The following is an 18,273-nucleotide window of genomic DNA, read 5'->3' as shown; positions in this document are numbered from 1 at the left end:
AGATAGCAGGTCCCAAAATAAAGGAAGTGAAATAAAGCACATTCACCCCGACAGCCAAAGGCGGCATTGCTCACTCCTCTTTGAGCTTTATATATAGACAAAGGAGGAAAGTAGAAAGGGGGAGAATAGAGGAGAAAGGAAGAAAGCAAAAGACAAGGGGCAGAATTCTCCCAAAATAATTCTAAGTGTCGAATTTGCGTGAAAACTGGAGGAGTAATTCACGCTGGCTTTTTCAGTGGGAGTTCAGAGGAGAATCTCCCACACACTGCGCACTGCAGAGGCCACCAGCGTGAATATCATTAAATTTTGAGGGGCGGGATCTGTTCCCACTCGAGGCGCCGAAATCAGCACACTGCGCCGATCGGTCAGTGCTGAGACGGCACATGTGCAGTGGCCCTGCACGGACAGCCTCCCAATTGCTGGCTAGTTCAAATCGCTGACCAGCCCCACAACACTCCTCCCCACCAACTCTCTCCCCCACCCCCCCCACCATCCATTCCCAGGCCTAATACCGCCTGTCGCAATCTCCACCCCCCCCTCCCTCCGATTGCTGGCCCTCCAGCTTCCTCCACCAATCCCTATTCAGAGTGGCAGCAGGACCACCCCCCCACCCCTAGGCCCCAACCCCATCAGGCCACGCCTCCTGGGCATTAGCACTTTCAACAATGAGAAGACGTGCTTATTTTTGTTCAGTCATAATTGAACGTCCATGTTAGTGTCAAATGTTGTGCTCGTCACTCTGTGGGAAATGACTGAGCTTGCAGGCTTAGCTGACCCTCCCTTCAGCACTGCAAAGAAACCTGGCCAACAGATCCGTAGAAGTGCAGATTAGGTGGATTGGCCATGCTAAATTGCCCCTTAGTGTCCCAAGATGTGTAGGTTAGGAGATTAGCTTGGTAAGTATGTGGGGTTACGGGGATAGGATTCTATTCTGCACCCCTGTGAGATAGTGAATACAGAGGTTTATACGTTTCAACATTACCAGTACCACAACTGCTAAGATCTGAGTTTATTCAGACAGCATCAGGCTTCTCCACATATCTGGCATCATTAATATCTATTCCCTCAAATAAATGCTCTATGTTGGGTATCAGCTTGCCATTCTAGCCTCACTTGCAGCATCTGCGTGCACGACTTTGGGTGCAAGTAACATGTCCACTTCTGGTGAAAATAAATTAATTGGGAGACTACACCAAATATGGCATAATTATGCTGGAAAGTCATGGTCTACATTTGTAATAGCTATATGGTGGGGACAACATAACCTAGATCCAGGCTTCCTCTAGTTGCATGCCCCAAGCTTCAAGAAAAAAGTGATCTCAAAGGACATAGTTGAAGATTGCAGCAACAATTCAATCACACTCGTCTCCGAACATCACTGCACATCTCTCGGAAGAACAGAACTTCCCAAGGTTAGTGGAAGGTACAGTAATAGAAACAACTTTTCAGAAAATTATTGAGATGTTTGACTCAGGTATCACAGTGTGCACTAATCCTAGAATCTGAAACCAGATCCCACTTTAAAATGTTAAAGAGTGACAGATAATTGAATATCACTACTTGCATGGTCTGAAAATGACTTTCTACTTAGAATTCTTATTTTTGCACAAGACCACCAAAAAGCTAGGGACCACATAAATCCATTTCACATTTGAGAATTATGTAAAGCAGTTTTGCTCAGACATACATTAAAAATAGAAGACTGATCTCATCATTCTGCAGTGTGTTTGTGCTCATAAATGCTTTAATGGAACATGCAGAATTGCCCAATGACATTCTGGGCATGGCGCCCATTCCTTTTCAGCCTCTGCCCTTCTCAAGTGCTCCAAAGTTGTTTATAGCTAGCGTGATGATGATATGCATGAGTTTAGACAAACTGAAACTTTCTAAAATGTGACAATTAATCAGAGGCAGCAGCTTTATTGAAATTGTACAACACACATGGATTTTTCTTATTTCGTGCTTACTTACTTGCAAAGCTGCAAACATCATCATTTCCTCCTCTGTGCATTCAATTTCTTCCAGAAGAATACACCACTTAGCTTGTTCAAAAAGCTGGTTGATCCTCACTGCATCATACTGAAATTTCAAAGTAAAACAGATGTTTAGAATTGCCACAGCTTTGTATGAACAAGTGTTCTCGTGTGGCAATAAAAAGAAATAAAACTGATATTGCAGATTTAAAACAAAATACATTTTTTGGTACATTTTAAAGATATTTGTTTAACTGTATTTCCAACTATAAATTATGGAAGTAATCATATGATGCCACCATGAAATATTGATTTTATTTACATCAAATGTTGTCCCATAATTTCTAAGCTTTGTACTTTAACTAAACCAGTGTTACGCATTTTAAAGAAATGAATTGAGAAAAACTGGACCAAAAAAAAAGACTTTAGTGAAAACATATCCTACATCGTCATGAACATGATAGCTGCCTTCCACTATTATTATTTTATGAAGCAATCAGATACAAGTGTTGTAAGCATCATAGCCAAAATAAAGTGTTGGACAATATGGTTGATAAAGTATAACTTGAATATTCACACAGAATTGGACATGGAGAAGTGATTGAACATGCAATACGGCCAGACACCTTACAATGCTTAAAATTATGCAGATTCCTAGTTATAATGCTCTTTTCAGTGACAGAGCAATACACCATGTTACATCATTGCCCTGTACAATATTTGAGAAACATCTTTTGAAGTACAAAATATAAAGCTGCATGAAGGGGTACATATTTTTGTAAACTCATACCTTTGGGTTTAAATCAAAGAAACTGTAATATTTGAATCGGAGCATTAAAACTTCATTGTCTTTTACATCTTGCTCCATCAGGGATCTTGATGAATCTAACCATCTGAAAGAAAACATGCAAAAGTTGGAATAAAATGTACACTACTGTAACTTTATTTAAAACAAAATCTAAAAAAAAAGGGACAGAAAATGTGAACTTGCCCTTTGTTAGTTTTTGCCTTATCAAGTAGAGACTGCGGTTTGAATAGCTGTGCCAATATATCCGGGGAGGTGATTGGCTGGCTCACTGCAAGAACACTAGGATTGCCTTCTGATAGAGGACTGTCACCAAACCAAGCTGAGGTTGGGGAAAGTGGGCTACCATCTCTCGAGTCATATGTTGGTGTCATTGTCTTGCTATACAATCCTGGGCTTGAGTAAATACTTCCTGAAGGAGGAGAGAGAGAGATTCAAAGAAATATAATTGCATTTAGTTAATTGCCAGTTGGGTATAGAGCATTTAACAAGATGCATTCACCGGAGAACCAATAATTCTAATCATTATGCAAATCTGCGCACCAATAGTAAAACAAAACGTCAAGAGTTGTGCATAACACAACAATAATATTTAATCATAAAGTCTATGATAAATTGAAAGCTTACCTTTTGACGGACCAATATAAAGAACATCAGAGCCTACAGAAGAGGAAAACAGAGGAAATGAGAAGGGCAGAAAGAGCACAGAACAGGCAGGGCACAGCATGGAGTGAGCAGGCAGAGCACAGAGTGAGCAGGTGGAGCAAAACATGCTGCAAGAGCATAGCCAGTGATAAGAACAAATATATACAGTAAATTAATTTATCTACAGATTCATCATGTCTCCTTCATAGAGCTTGCTTCATTGTTAACACTAGTGAAATCCTTCAGATGTCAAAGCCATAACAAAAGCATTTGCTGGAGGAAGCACATACTGTGAAAGCTCACATGTAAACAAAAAATAAACACCCAAACTAAAAAAATTACCAGAGCTAATTTTGAATACATACTGGTGATGGCACATGTGCTGTACATTTCCGATAAATTGGAACTTCATCAAATAGTGGAAGCGCCAAATGAATGAAGTAACTGGAAAAAAATGCCAATTCAATACAGCCAAGTAATTGTGCTTGGTTTTTGATATCATTGTGTGTACTTAGTGCAGTGCTGGACTAAATATGTACATTTGAATATCATTCAGCAGAACATTTCATTAAGTTCACAAGGATGGTCCCAGAAATGAGGAACTTCAGCTACGTAGATAGATTGGGGAAGGGAGATTGGTTTCCTTGGAGAAGGTTGAGGGGAGATTTGAAAAAAAGGTATTCAAAAACATGGAGTCTGGACAGAGTGGATAAGGAAAAACTGTTCCCAGTGGTGGAAGGATTGAGAACAAGGTTTAAGGCAATTGGCAAAAGAAGCAATGGTGACATGAAAAAATTGTTTTCGCACAGCAAGTGGTTAGGATCTGAAATACACTGCCTGAGAATGTGGTGGACGAAAGTTCAATCGAGGGATTCAAGAGGGAATTGGGATTGTTATCACAGAAGGAAGTACTACGTGGAGAAAGCAGCAGAGTGACACTAGTCAAATTGATATGTGGAGAACTAGTGCAGACATGAAAGACTGAATGGCCTCCTTCTGTAATACTGTGAAAGCATCTGAAAACTGCACCAGATGTGGTCAATTAGTTTTATGATATGACTAACTTTTTCACTAAGTTTCATCGCTCTCCTTCAAGAAAAATATATTCAAGCAGAAGAAGTTGGTCTGACAAGAGGAGCAGAAAATTATTAAAACAGATTCTAGCATCCTCTACATAATTACAATATTTTATCCCAAAAATCTACACGGGGAAGCATCCTTGAAGACAATTTAGGCCTTTATGGCATTATTACTCAAAAATCTTTTTCCTTACGTTATAAAAGCATTCCGTCTCCCTGACTTTCAAAACCACAGTGGTCTCACCAGATTACTGATGGTCTTCCCCACCTACCACTCCTGCCATAATTCTATGTTTTAGAATACAGCACGGTGGCTAGCGTTGCTGCCTCACAGTGCCACGGTCCCGGGTTCAATTCTAGCCTTGGGTCAGTGTGTATGTGGAGTTTGCACATTCTCCCCGTGTCCACATGGGTTAGGTGGATTGCCCATGTTAAATTGTCCCTTAGTGTCAGGGGGACTAGCGGGGTAAAAACGTGGAGTGAGGATAGGGCCTGGGTGGGAATGTTGTCGGTGCAGGCTTGATGGGCCAAATGGCCTCCTTCTGCACTGCTGGGATTCTATGATTTTCTATAAATGTAGGTTTTTTTCTCAAAAACACTCACCATTTGTTGGAATTTAACACAAATGTCTTCACTCTGATGAAAGATTCTATACAACAATATTGGGAAAAGACTTTTAATGAAGTCACTACTAGGGAATTGGACCCTTCCCAACCTCAAGGCATTAGTCCTCATGGATTCTGGAACTTATTGGTCAACCTCATTTCATCAGTCAGGCCTCTTGTTGCGCACAGGGAGCACAATTCCTGTGACTTCAAAGTTCTTACTAGGGATTCTCCCCACTGGTCTATCTGAATTTTTGATATTGTGGTTCATCATTGTAGTTCAGGAGGGTAAGCTATGGTAGCGGAGCTGAGGAAAGGTCACAGACCTATAACATCTTTCCACAGATGCTGTCAAACCTGCTGAGTGTTTGCAGCATTTTCTGCTTTTATTTCAGATTTCCAATACTTTTCAAGAATTTGCTTTTGTGTTATGCTGATACACATGCTCCTCATGGTGGTCTCCAGCAAGCAAATTCTGTTTGGTAACCCTCAATATTGCAGATGTTCTTATGACTGCCTTCATTGCATGTTGTCTGGTTAGCATTTGAGATTCTTAGCTCTTTGTGGAGGTCTTGTGGTGTCTGTTTCAAGCGTCACTTCAGGACTTGATACCCATGGAAGGTGTGTTCATTATGTGGCCAAAGACTGGTTACTAGCCTGTAAATCTTTCCAATACACCTGATGGCAGGAGGTAAGAGGAGGAGTTTCCTGGTCTGCAAATGTAGCAAAAGCCAATGGCAAAGCATTGCAATACTGTGCCCTGCATAATCGCGGGCCAATCCAATCGCCAAAGCCTACTTAGGGCCATGGTACCTGAAGCAGAAGCCTTTTAGTATCATCTTTTTCTTAGTTGCTTTAGAAACAGTTTAGGACCAATTCTATCCTTTCGCAACAAGGTTAATGGGTGAAGAATCCTCCAGCAACTCCTAGAGGGGGATGGGGGCAGCATACTTGCACACACACAATTTGTGTCCTTTGAATGCGTTCTATTATTGTAGAAGGATGCCAGTTTCAGGTTAAACCTAGTTTCTCCAAACAAGGAGTTCATGCCATTACATCTATTCTGACAAAGCAGAACTTTACACATTTGCTTAAATGGACATGCTGAGCTCTGATCACCAGTGCTAGAATACTGGTTAAAATTTCAAATATTTGAAAGAACCAAATGGTGTTTGATTTGATTTATTATTGTCACATGTATTAACATACTGTTAATACTGTCAAAAGTATTGTTTCTTGCGCAGTATTTCTGCTCTTCACGGTGTAAAGCCAATCTTTCTCCAGATAAATAGCCTAGATTTGCAATATCAGTATATGTACTGAGCGGCACAATGGCTAGCACTGATGCCTCACTAGCACCAGGGACCCGGGTTCGATTCCAGCCTTGGGTGACTGTGCAAACTCCACACAGACATTCGCTCCGTGTCTGCATGGATTTACTCTGGGTGCTCTGGTTTCCTCCCAGAGTCCAAATATGTCCAGATTAGGTGGATTGGCCATGGTAAATGCACAGGGTTATGGGCATAGGGCGGAGGAAGGGGACTGGGCAAGTTGCCCTATTGGAGAGTTGGTGCAGACTCAATGGGCCGAATGGCAGCCTTCTGAACTGTAGGTATTTTATGATACACTTAAAACATTGTATTGTATTAGAAGGTACTAATTCTTTCATAATAACAATGTCGTATGAACATGTTATGCACACAAATTCTGATATCACAATCACAGGTTTCTCAGCATCCAAGGCTAAAACAATAGTCTTACAACAGCAATTATACTACAGTCTGTCCCTTGGCACTGCCCTAGGGGCAAAATGGCAATGCCTGGGAGAACCTTGGCACTGCCCACCAGGCAGTGCCAAGAGGGCAGGTGGAGGCGATTCGACTGCCACACTGCATTGGGACTGGTGACAGAGGGAGGGAAGGGGTTGATTGGTGCTTCAGTGCTGACAGGGAGGGGTCCGGGAGGCCAGCGATCAGGAGGTTGACAGTGTGGGGCCACTGCGCATGCACTGATCTCCACTCTGACAGATCAGCACACACGCAATGGCCCACACAGTGCTATGCTGCCAGCCTCTCGGGTGGGAATAGGCCCTGCCCCCTGATTTTCAGAAGGATTCCCGCTAGTGCACTCTGCAGTGCTCAGATTGTGGGAGATTCATTTTGAAAATCATGCTTAAAAAAAAAAATAGTCGGGAGTCACTCCAGTTTTCATGCAAATTCGGCACTTAGAATTTTTTTGGGAGTATCAACCTCGCCCCACCCTTGCCTTTGTTCGAATTGAACCTAACCAGGAAGAAAGTTAAGCTTCCCTGAAATCAAAGAATCTGTCAGAAGACTGGTTAGTTATCATGACTACATTATACTTTTTCCACCTCATTGTTTGCCAACCATTTCTATTTTACTTTAGAGCTTGGAAACAGTTAAGCACAAAACCTCAATTTTTGAAATCAAAAAATCTTCCAGTTACAATCCATCCCTTACTGGAAGCTTAATTTTGTAATTGTATACATATAATTATGCATTTCCCCTCTTCCCAACTTAAACAATAATGGTCAGTTCAGCTGAAGGGAGACATTATTACACAGGTGGACTGTGTCAAATGGACTACATGCCAAAGTTAGATATCTCTTAAAAAAGAGAAACACCATCACCTTGACTCCTACTCCCTTCAAATCATGGTGGTACAGTGATTAGCACTGCTGCCTCACGGCACCAAGGACCCCAGGTGACCGTGTGGAGTTGACACATTCTCCCCATGTTTGCATGGGTTCCCCCCGGGTGCTCAGGTTTCCTCCCACAGTCCAAAGATGTGCAGGTTAGATGGATTGCCAGTGCTAAATTGTCCATTAGCATCAGGGGGATTAGCAGGGTAAATACATGGGGTTACGGGAATAGCTGTGGGATTGCTGTTGGTGCAGGTTCAATGGGCCAAATGGCCTCCTTCAGCACTGTAGGAATTCTATCCTGTGGAATGCTGAAACTGATTTGATTTGAAGATTGAGAAACAATCTTATACCTGCTCACTAACAAACACGGTTCAGATTTCACAAGATTCAAGCTTATCCAGTTTTGTCTTTGTTTAGAAAGATAATGATAGATTTGTTCACACCTTACTGTATCAGTACTTATTCTCTCCAACTATCAGAACAATCAGCTTTTGTACAACTCAATCATTAAACATACCCAACTTCAAACCAGTTTTCTGTAAGAGGTTCTGTTGGTTGAAAAGGAAGGTATTAAACAGTTTACTACTGCTTCCTGCAACCAAGTTACATTTTTGTTTTAAAAAGCATTCAAGACACGAAAGAAAACTTGAATGGCAGTGTTAAACAAATTTAATGAATCAAAAGAAATGAACACAAATAATTTAATGTCGGATCGGAGCTTTAGAAAATGACATTAAGAAATAAATCTTAGGACCAAGCTGCTTTTACATGACCAAAATAGGCACACCATCCAACCAGAGTGGTAAATAGGACATCCAAGATCACAAGATAATTATGGATCAGGAAGGAAGTTGACCCATCCTGATTCTTCCACTCAGGGGCATCATATTTAAGAAAACACAGCACGGATTTGTGAAAGGAGTTATTAGATGAGGGAAGAGGGTGGAACAGGACATGCTGATGTGATGTACACAGACTTCCGAAAGTCCAGAAAGCATTTGATAAAATGCAACACAATAAGTTTGTCAGCAAAGGTGAAGTCCATGGAGTAAAAAGGGCACCATGCATATAAAATTGGCGAAGTGACAGGAAACAGATAGTGGTGAATGGTTTGCTTTTCAGACTGGAGTAAAGAACACAGTGGGTTCCTCAGGGGTCAGTACCAGGACCATTGGTTTGCTGGATATATGTTAATGACCTTGAATTTGGTGTACAGGGTACAAATCAAAATTTGTAGATGATTATCACAAACATGTAGTTGTGATATAATAGATTTTGTAACAAAGTTAATCTTTCTTTTTAAATGGACACAAGCAATCTTAAAGATGATTGCCAGTGGTCGCCTGATATTTTCCACTGAAATGTGGTCCGACTTGCAGAAGGCTCTACGTGGATTGCAGGTAGACACAGACATATCTGGATATGTGGAGATATTTGAAATTCAATTTTCATTTCCATCAGTGTAAACAGAAACTCATTGTGGCTTCCTTTATCAAACCTGGGAGAATGGCAACTATTCAGCATAATGGCGGAGACACTTAAAGGGTTAATTATTTCCACTAAAAAGACAATTAATGAGATTATGCCCCACTCATACTAACCCAATATCTAATATGGAAGCATGATTTGACTGTTTGGGATAGCAGCCATTCAAAGTTTTGGGACTTTGTTAAATCCGGCTGTGAACCCCAGGAAGAGCTCTCAGAAATAACTTCTGAGAGAGTTCTTGGCCAAGGGAGGACAAAGAGGAAGACATTAAAAAGGAATCAACTGCTGTTCTGCCAAAGGAGTTCAGACAAGCTGCAAGTGCAGAGTTAGCAAGGAATAGAAAACCTTTGGGAGAGGGTAAAGGCGACCTGCTGAATCCACCTGTAATGGCAAACTCCAACTCTTCAACTACAGAAGCCATCACAGCTGCTAAACAGAACCTAACTTTCAACCTCTTCGTTTTGGAAAGAAGGAATTCAAGCAACGTGCCTGCACTGATATCGCAAAGGCCGATTTGAAATCAAGTATCTTTTCATTTTCATCCGCATTCCAGAAAATAACTTCACTTTCACCCAAGTAACTTTCAGCAATAGTTCTTGTATTATCTTTTATCTTGTTTAACACTGAAGCTTGTCTGCTGTTTTTTAAAAAAAATTGAACTTTTCATGAATAGGGGGCTACGTACACACAGACAAATTCTTGAAATCGCAGACCACCAAGAAAATGTGCTTCATGTGATCATGACAATGACATAGCACTTGGAAGTATTGTGAACTGACTGGATAATGATCAGATTGAGAGGACGAGACAGGCTGCAGTCTCTTCAACTAAATCAATATTCTGCTTTTCTATTCTTCCTGCCAGTGGACAACCTCACATTTAGCTACACTATACTCTGCCATTTGTTACTGCTCACTTAATGTATCCACTATAAAGCCTGCTAACAACTGGAAAGGCATGAGGAACAGCTGTGCATGCACACACACCGTACATTATGGTCACTGGTGCCTGTGCAACTGTTGCTCACACCCCACCAGTACAAAAGAGAACCTTGCAGTATAATCTGAGATTTATTCTTGGGGATCAGAAGGCTCAGGGTAGCAATCCAAACTTCCATACAGACAGCATGTGCTGGACAGTTCGCAGAAAAATACACAGTGGCTTTAAACTTTCCTATCACTATGTATCAGATTGAATACTAATTCTCCCAAGGCATCACAATGAAAAAAAGCTCATACATTCCTGTTCATCTTAAATAATTGATTTGAATGAGATTATAATTTCTACAAAAAGTAGTCACTTAAAAATGCATTAAATCATTACAGGCAGGATAAAACTTTTGTAAATAGGAGAACATAAAAAAAACACACTGCAAGATACAATGTGATAGTTGACTTACAGATTATTACATAAAACTGCTTCAATTCAAAAAGAGAAGCTTTTTATCTGTATGATAATAGCAACCAGATTCCAAAACTAAAAGATGGAAGAAACTGGTTATAACTGTTTCCCATGACTCCAAATGAAACATTGTAGGAACTCAGACAAGGTCAGAAGCAGATAAAGATAGATGGTTCACAACCATTACATCCCAAGATCCAATGCAACAGCAAGTGAATAGGGACCAGGCACAAGCCAAAGTGAATAGACAGCTGTAGGCCCCACCTCTTATTGGTAGGTTTCCACAAATGTTTCTGCTACAAGGACAGCGCGATGGCCCGTGGTTAGCACTGCTGCCTCACAGCCAGCCTTGGAGGACCGTTTGCATGTTGTCTTTGTGTCTGTGTGGGTTTCCTCTGGGTGCTCCAGTTTCCCCCCCACAGTCCAAAGACGTGCAGGTTAGGTTGACTGGCTATGCTAAATTGCTCTTTGTGTCCTGAAATGTGTAGGTTAGGGGGATTAGCGGGGTAAATACGTGGGGTTATAGGGATAGGGCTTGGGTGGGATGCACTGTTGGAGAATTGGTGCAGGTTAGATGGGCCAAATGGCTTCCTTCTGCACTGTAGGGATTCTATGAATCTACTACTGACATTTAGTAAAGAATTACATGAAACATTTCTAGGCCTGAAACATACTGGGGAAGGGGATGGGGCAACAGATCTGCTCCTCCAGGTCTTACAAAGCAAGCTAGATTTGTTGGTCAATTTTTAAGTGTTTATGAGGAGTGCAGACATGTCTGGATTTGGTAACACAGGGTTAATTTGGTTCTGAGATTTCAATTTTAGACATGGAACCTTGAAGTCACCTCAATCTCAAAGAGACTGTACTTGTTTCCATTCGTACAAAAGTTACAAGACAAACGAAGGGCATAGGTTTAAGCCTTCAATGCGAGGTCAGTAAATACTTGGAACTCCTCAAGTCAGGCAATAAAAATACAATTCACAAGTAGACGATCATCGTTGACACTATATCGGATAGATAGTTTGACAAGTTGGAGGTGTGGAACTTTAGCAAGTACTCATTTGTCAAATCACAACAGCACTTAAAATATTGGATATAGGAGCCTGTGTTCTCCAGATAATCTCATTATGTAGCATCTAACCCCAGTTTTTTGAACACAGATGATCAGGCAGAATCTCATTTACCAGTTTCAGAAAGGCAGCTCCATTGGTAATTGAGTAGTTTCTGGCACTGTTGCCCAGGACTTTTGTAATTACTCTTACCCACCTCCTCCACCATTTGCCAGAATAGCATAGCAAACCAGACACCCTCTGAGTCACAATACATTCTATGACCAGCTATCAGACACCACCTCCAAGGCACTCCAATAGCAGACCCGCAAATGGAGAGAGCAGCAAACGCCTCAATCTTGCTATCCCATTAATTTCCTTGCCCCTAGCTCAGTTTTCAAGTCTGTATTGTCCATGAGTAATTTTAACTACTTCTAGTTTGTACTTGCATTGAATCTCTACTAATAAAAATTCATAAAAACTTACAAATATAATGATTAACAAGTTGTTGTTGAAAGTGGACATGGTTTGCAATGAATTTCAAGAATTTAACTAGTTTATAAATGAAGACAGACAATATTTAGCAATTAATAAATGATAGGAAATTGAGATCAGAATTGAAAATGCTACCTCCCAAATTCTTCAAAGTATTTTACAAAGTCTTAATGAAGGCCCATCATTGAAGCTGAACAGTTACTCTCTGTGGTTTAAAAAGAATTCTATTCTCATTTAATCAAAGATAAATGTGTCATTCATTTTGAAATCAGTGAAAAGGTTAAAACATAGGTACTACTCATTTTATAGAGCATGGAGCGATGCTGGGTTAAAATAGCTGGTATTCATTTTTCTTGCAATTCATTTCGTATACTATATATGGAAGAAAAAAATAACCCACACTGAATCTGGTCTCTAGCAATTACGTAATACCATGTGTGAGCTTTGGATACACAAAGCATTAGCAATGAGATTTGATATATTTCCTAATGCAGCCTTTGAAATAACAGTTCTCCAGCTGCCAGGGATGACCAAATCTTCCAAACCAAGAGTGAAGGCCTCCATTTTATGAGTTCTATTAATTCAATTTTTAAACTGCACAAACATGCACATAAAATACGCTGCTCCAATATGACAAAAGAGCTTCACCAGCTTATAGTGGTAATGTATTTTGTTTACAGCTTCTAAGAAGAGGCCGCAAAAGAAAACCCTTGATATGGGGAATACTGTTATTCCATAGGAATCCAATTCTTTTGGTCAAAAGAATGAACATTTAAAAATTGTGTGGAAAAACATTTATCATTTTGGGTAATGCACATCTGTAATAAGCTCACTAGAACCAACCGGTTATATTTCTACCTTGTTGACTTTGAAATAAAAAGGAAGATGACATAATTATTCACAGGTTTAACATTTCAACAATACAAATAATATTTTATTTACTCCTATTAAGGGACTTGCTTATTTTTTCAGCTTATGCAAGAGATCTAAACCCAAAATGTTAACCTGTAATTTCACCAGTATTCTTCAGGCAATCATGGATCTGCTATACATTTCCAACAACTTCTGTTTTTTAATTAAACATTCCATCAAAAATTATAGCTGTAACATAGATATTTTCAGACACAGTCACACAACCAAACAAACTGGATTCCTTCCTTCTGTTACCTCAATTAGACATACTTTAAACATGCAAAGGATGATAATCCCGAGTGATATTTTAATTTTGGAGCAGTCACACTGTACCACTGAGCAACATAATCCACATCTGCAGCCTTGATATCCTACACAGTAAACTTGACTGAAGGATCATCATGTCCGTCAGAGGAAAAGGAGGCAAAGGGCTGGGGAAAGGCAGAGCAAAGCGGCACCACAAAGTGCTTCGTGATAACATCCAGGGCATCACCAAACCAGCCATCCACCACCCAGCTCAGTGGCAGGGGTCAAACGGATCTCGAACTTGATCTACGAGATCATCCACGAAATGCTAAAAGTTTTCCTGGAGAATGTGATCAGGATGCGGTCACCTACACTGAGCACGCCAAGTGCAAGATGGTCACCACCATGGGTATGGTGCACGCCCTGAAACACCAGGGCCGCAATCTCTATGGATTCGGCAGCTGAACAAATCAATCCAATTCTAACAAAACTCAGCAAACTTTATTCATAAATACGATGCCCCTGCCTACACTTAAACCACAAAGCAAAAAAAGTTCATTTTTGAATACAGCAGTGTCCTACTTTAAATTTCAATATCTAGCCACACAAAAAGTTCAGCTTGTTCTAGAATCCTGAAGAATAAGCTTCACTCACCACACCACACATGACTTCAACTATGAGGATTGCCTCTAAGCTCCAAGTTTAAGTTTTAAGTTTATTTATTAGTGTCACAAGTAGGCTTACATTCACACTGCAATGAAGTTACTGCGAAAATCTTCTGGACGCCACATTCCAGTGCCTGTTCGGATACACTGAAGGAAAATGCACCTAACCAGCAGGTCTTTCGGACTGTGTGTGGGGGGTGGGGGTGGGGAGGGGGAACTCACAGACATGGGGAAAATGTGCAAATTCCACACAGACAGTGACCCAAGCCGGGAATCAAACCCGGGTTCCTGGCACTGAGAGGCAGCAGTGCTAACCACTGTGCCACACTAACTTGTGTTACCTCTCAATTACACAATATTAACTTAACAACAATCAACGAGTGATCAGAAGGGAAAATACTGTCATAAAAACATCCTTAACTTCTTTGAGGAAGTGACATCTCGGATGAATTATGGCAAGGCAATCCCATTTCATGCTGCACTTAGACTTGCTGGAAAGCATTTAACAAAGTCTCGGGTAAAAGACTATTAATTAAACTCAAAATAGTAGGGAGTCAAGATAAATGTTAAGTACGAATAAGCAATTTATTGAAGGTTAGAAAACACCAGGTACTTTGTGGAGGAGTTATTTATGCTAAATTTGGGGGGGGGGGGGGGGGGGGGAAAGAGAGAGAGAGAGAGAGAGAGAGAGAAGTATTGAGTTTAGATGACCAGGGACTTGGTGTTGGGGTCACTAGTAATTCAAAGTCCTACAAAGGACTTTCGATTCAGGAACCTTTCAGATGATTCATTCAGGAACCCAATGCAATTTGGCAAAGTGAATGTGCTAGACAAAGTATTTAAATGAGCAGACTGAGAGCAGATGAAATTTATTAGGGCTGCATGAGGTATTACACATCGGAACGAAAATAGATAACACATGGTTGGATGTTGCATAAGATTAAATCTCACGGGATCCAGGGTGAGGTAGCCAATTCGATTGAAAATTGACTTGATGACAGAAGACACAGAGGGTGGTTGTAGAGGGTTGTTTTTCAAACCTGGTTGTGACCAGCAGTGTGCTTCAAGGATTTGTGCTGGGTCCACTGTTATTTATATTAATCATTTGGGTGAATATTTATGGGGCATGGTTACTAAGTTTGCAGATGATGCCAAGATTGGTGGCATAGTGGACAATGAAAGAGGTTATCTAGGATTGCAACAGGATCTTGATCAATTGGGCCAGTGGGCCGACGATTGGCTGATGGAGTTTAGTTTAGATGAAATGTGAGGTGATGCGTTTTGGCAGATCGAATCGGGGCAGGACTTACTCAGTTAATGGTACAACGTTGGGGAGAGTTTTGAACAAAAACTAGGAGTACAGGTTCATAGCTCCTTGAAAGTGGAGTCAGGTGGACAGGGTGGTGAAGTCATTCAACATGTTTAACTTCATTGGTCAGAATATTGAATACAGGAGTTAGGATGTTTTGTTGGAGTTGTACAAGACATTAGTAAAGCCAGACTTGGAATACTGTGTAAAGTTCTAGTCACCTTATCATAGAAAGGATATTATTAAACTAAAAAACAAAAAGAGTGCAGAAAAGATTTACTAAGATGCTACTGGGCCTTGAGATTTAGACTACTAGATCAGGTCCTTCCGACTTCAGCTTCAATGTTATTCAACAATTTTTCTTTCCAAATAGAGATAGGTCGGCTAAAATAAAACCCTATAAATAAGTACCAATCAAACTCAGGAGATAACTCCAGCCATGCAAATTCTGAACATTTTTCCCCAGCTATCAATCTTAAACCATTTTTTCAATTAAAATGAACGCAACTTCAGAAAGAAATCCTTTAGCAACTTGCACACCTTCAGACTAGATTATCACAACACCAGGATGCTATGTACCAATTAGAAAGCTGCTTCATCAACAGTCCAAGCTGTAATTGGGGAGCTACCAGAAGAATTATCTGTTCTGTATCCATATATCCAGATTATGAGTGAAAACAACTGTGGTTGAATCTTGGCTCTAGCAGTTCTGAGAACCTAGTTTTCCCCCCCAAGGGAGGTTGAACATCAGAAGTTTGTAAATTCTTGGAACAAGAAAACATTTAAGGAAAGGAATTTCTCCCTAGGAAGACAGGTCAAAAGGACAACAGTTCAATATCTCCAATTTATTTTCCAGATATGCTCTTCTAGTTAAAAAGCAGCCCCTTTTGTTCTGGTAACGGTTGCATTCTGCATCCAGATGTCCCGTGCAAAGGCCCTTCATTTGACTTTTAACCCTAGCTTCAATCATGGAATGTCATTCAACAATTTTGTTATCCAATTAGGGATGGTAAACTAAACTAAATCCCTATAAACTAGTCCCGATCAAATTCAGGACATAACTCCAAACATGCAAATATTGAAAACTTTTAACAAAGATGTATCTACAATTAAAATGCATTTCAACACAAGGCTGATGCCGTCTCTCTGATCTTTGAAACCTTACAGAACTATACCATATAATGAATAAAATAAGGTCATTCAGCCCTCAAGCCTGTTCTGCCATTCAATTAGATTAGTACCAATGTGTGTCTTAATTCAGTGTATTCTTCAATATCCTGACCTAACAAAAATCTACCAATCTCAGGTTTGAAATTTGTTGATCTAGCCGGAACAGCTTTTGCGGTGGAACAGAGATGCTAAATTCTCCCTCGGTGTACCCGAACAGGCGCCTAAGTGTGGCAACTTGGGGATTTTCACAGTACCTTCTTCGCAGTGTGAATGTAAGCCTACTTGTGACTAATGAATAAACTTTACTTTACGTCCATTGCACGTTGGTCTGGTTCAGATTTTAAGGTCATGCCCACTTGTTCTGGACTGCTCCCACAGTGGAAATAGATCTGTCGTAACAGCTCCTTTAATCATCTTACCACCTCAATTAGATCAAACCGTAATCTTTTGTAATCAAATGAAATAAAAGGCTAGTCTAGACAACATTTCACTTTATAATTTAACTCTTAATCAGTATTATTTGTGCTATGGCCCCTCCAAACCAGATGTACTCTTCCTGAGGCTTGATGCCCAAAGCTGAAGGGAAAACTCTAAAATGGGGTCTAACCAGAGCTTTACATAAGTAACATAACTTTTACCCTTTTGTAGATCAGTCCCCTTGAGAAAAAGACCAACATTCTTTTATCTTTAATTATTCTTTGTACTTCCTACTAGCTTTGTGTGTGATTTCTGTACTTTAGCTCCTACATCTTGCTGTTCCTCATCAGTTTCTAGACGTCACCATTTAAAAAAGGCAGATTAAAACACTACAGGAGAAATGAGAATCAGGTGTTTTGTGATGCAGGGTGTTAAGATTGCAAAGACTTAATTTACATCCTAAATTAAATGTAAAAAAGCTTCAACAAATGATTTAAACAAATTAGTAAATGCAGTGGTGTGGTGAAAGCTTAAGAAAATACGCAATACTTACTTTACATAATGTACATTTTCCATTCCTAAGTAGCACATAAATGATATATGCAGGTTTTGAAAGCAGTAAAGGCCTTTCTAATATATGGAAGGTTCCTGGCAGAAATTAGTTTCCCATTTCACGATATACAACTTTTTCAGTCCATCAACTGGAGACTTCCTCTTTACAAATTGAATTGTTGGTAAACATTTGGCTACTAGGTTACCTCGTTAAACTTTCAATGGGTTTAACAATTCACTTAAAATTTCAAATTAACATGCATTAGAAGTTATGCTCCCCCATTTTTCTAAAACAAATATGAAGGTGGAAGTGCAAAATTTAACCCTTGTATTGGAGGCCATAAACATACTGTAGCTGACAACTGCTAGCTAATAACTGTTTGTTAAGACGGACCTTAAACAATTAGGTCCATATGCTTTCAGCAACTTGAACCTAGCAGGAAGCTTAATACTTTCCATTTGATGCTGCAATTGTGTAGTACTAATACTTAAATGCTCCAGAGTTGCAATTTGCAGCTACATGTGCTGCACTCTTAATGTTGCCAACCCAGAGTTTTTACATTTGAAAATTACTTTGCATGAGCAATGCAGATGCTACTCAGGCCAGAATTCGGATATCATCTTGGTGCCCCTGGTGTATGCAATGAAACTCAAAGTAGAACTTCAGGAGGAGGATTTTAAAGGTGACTTTTTAGTTCTTTTATGACTTCTCGTATAACTCCTCTGTGCAGGGAACATTCAGTTGCCATGTGTCAGCTGAAACAAGTGTCAGATTACCAAGCGGTCACAGGTAAAAA

General features: G+C 40.1%; 1 protein-coding gene across 2 annotated transcripts in view; it reads right to left on the bottom strand.

The window, feature by feature from the left end:
- Positions 1-18,273, bottom strand: part of fermt2 (FERM domain containing kindlin 2) — a 130,729-nt gene that overhangs the window by 42,624 nt on the left and 69,832 nt on the right. For both annotated transcript variants that reach the window (XM_078233916.1, XM_078233917.1), the window contains exons 5-8: positions 3,406-3,438; positions 2,965-3,190; positions 2,764-2,866; positions 1,972-2,079 (exon numbers count right to left, since the gene is read on the bottom strand). In XM_078233916.1, the coding sequence (XP_078090042.1) occupies positions 1,972-2,079; positions 2,764-2,866; positions 2,965-3,190; positions 3,406-3,438 (470 nt within the window). The remainder of the gene's footprint in view (positions 1-1,971; positions 2,080-2,763; positions 2,867-2,964; positions 3,191-3,405; positions 3,439-18,273) is intronic.

This window comes from Mustelus asterias, chromosome 18, assembly GCF_964213995.1.
Source record: "Mustelus asterias chromosome 18, sMusAst1.hap1.1, whole genome shotgun sequence".
Classification (NCBI taxonomy): Eukaryota; Metazoa; Chordata; class Chondrichthyes; order Carcharhiniformes; family Triakidae; genus Mustelus; species Mustelus asterias.
This window is presented reverse-complemented; position numbering and strand designations above follow the sequence as displayed.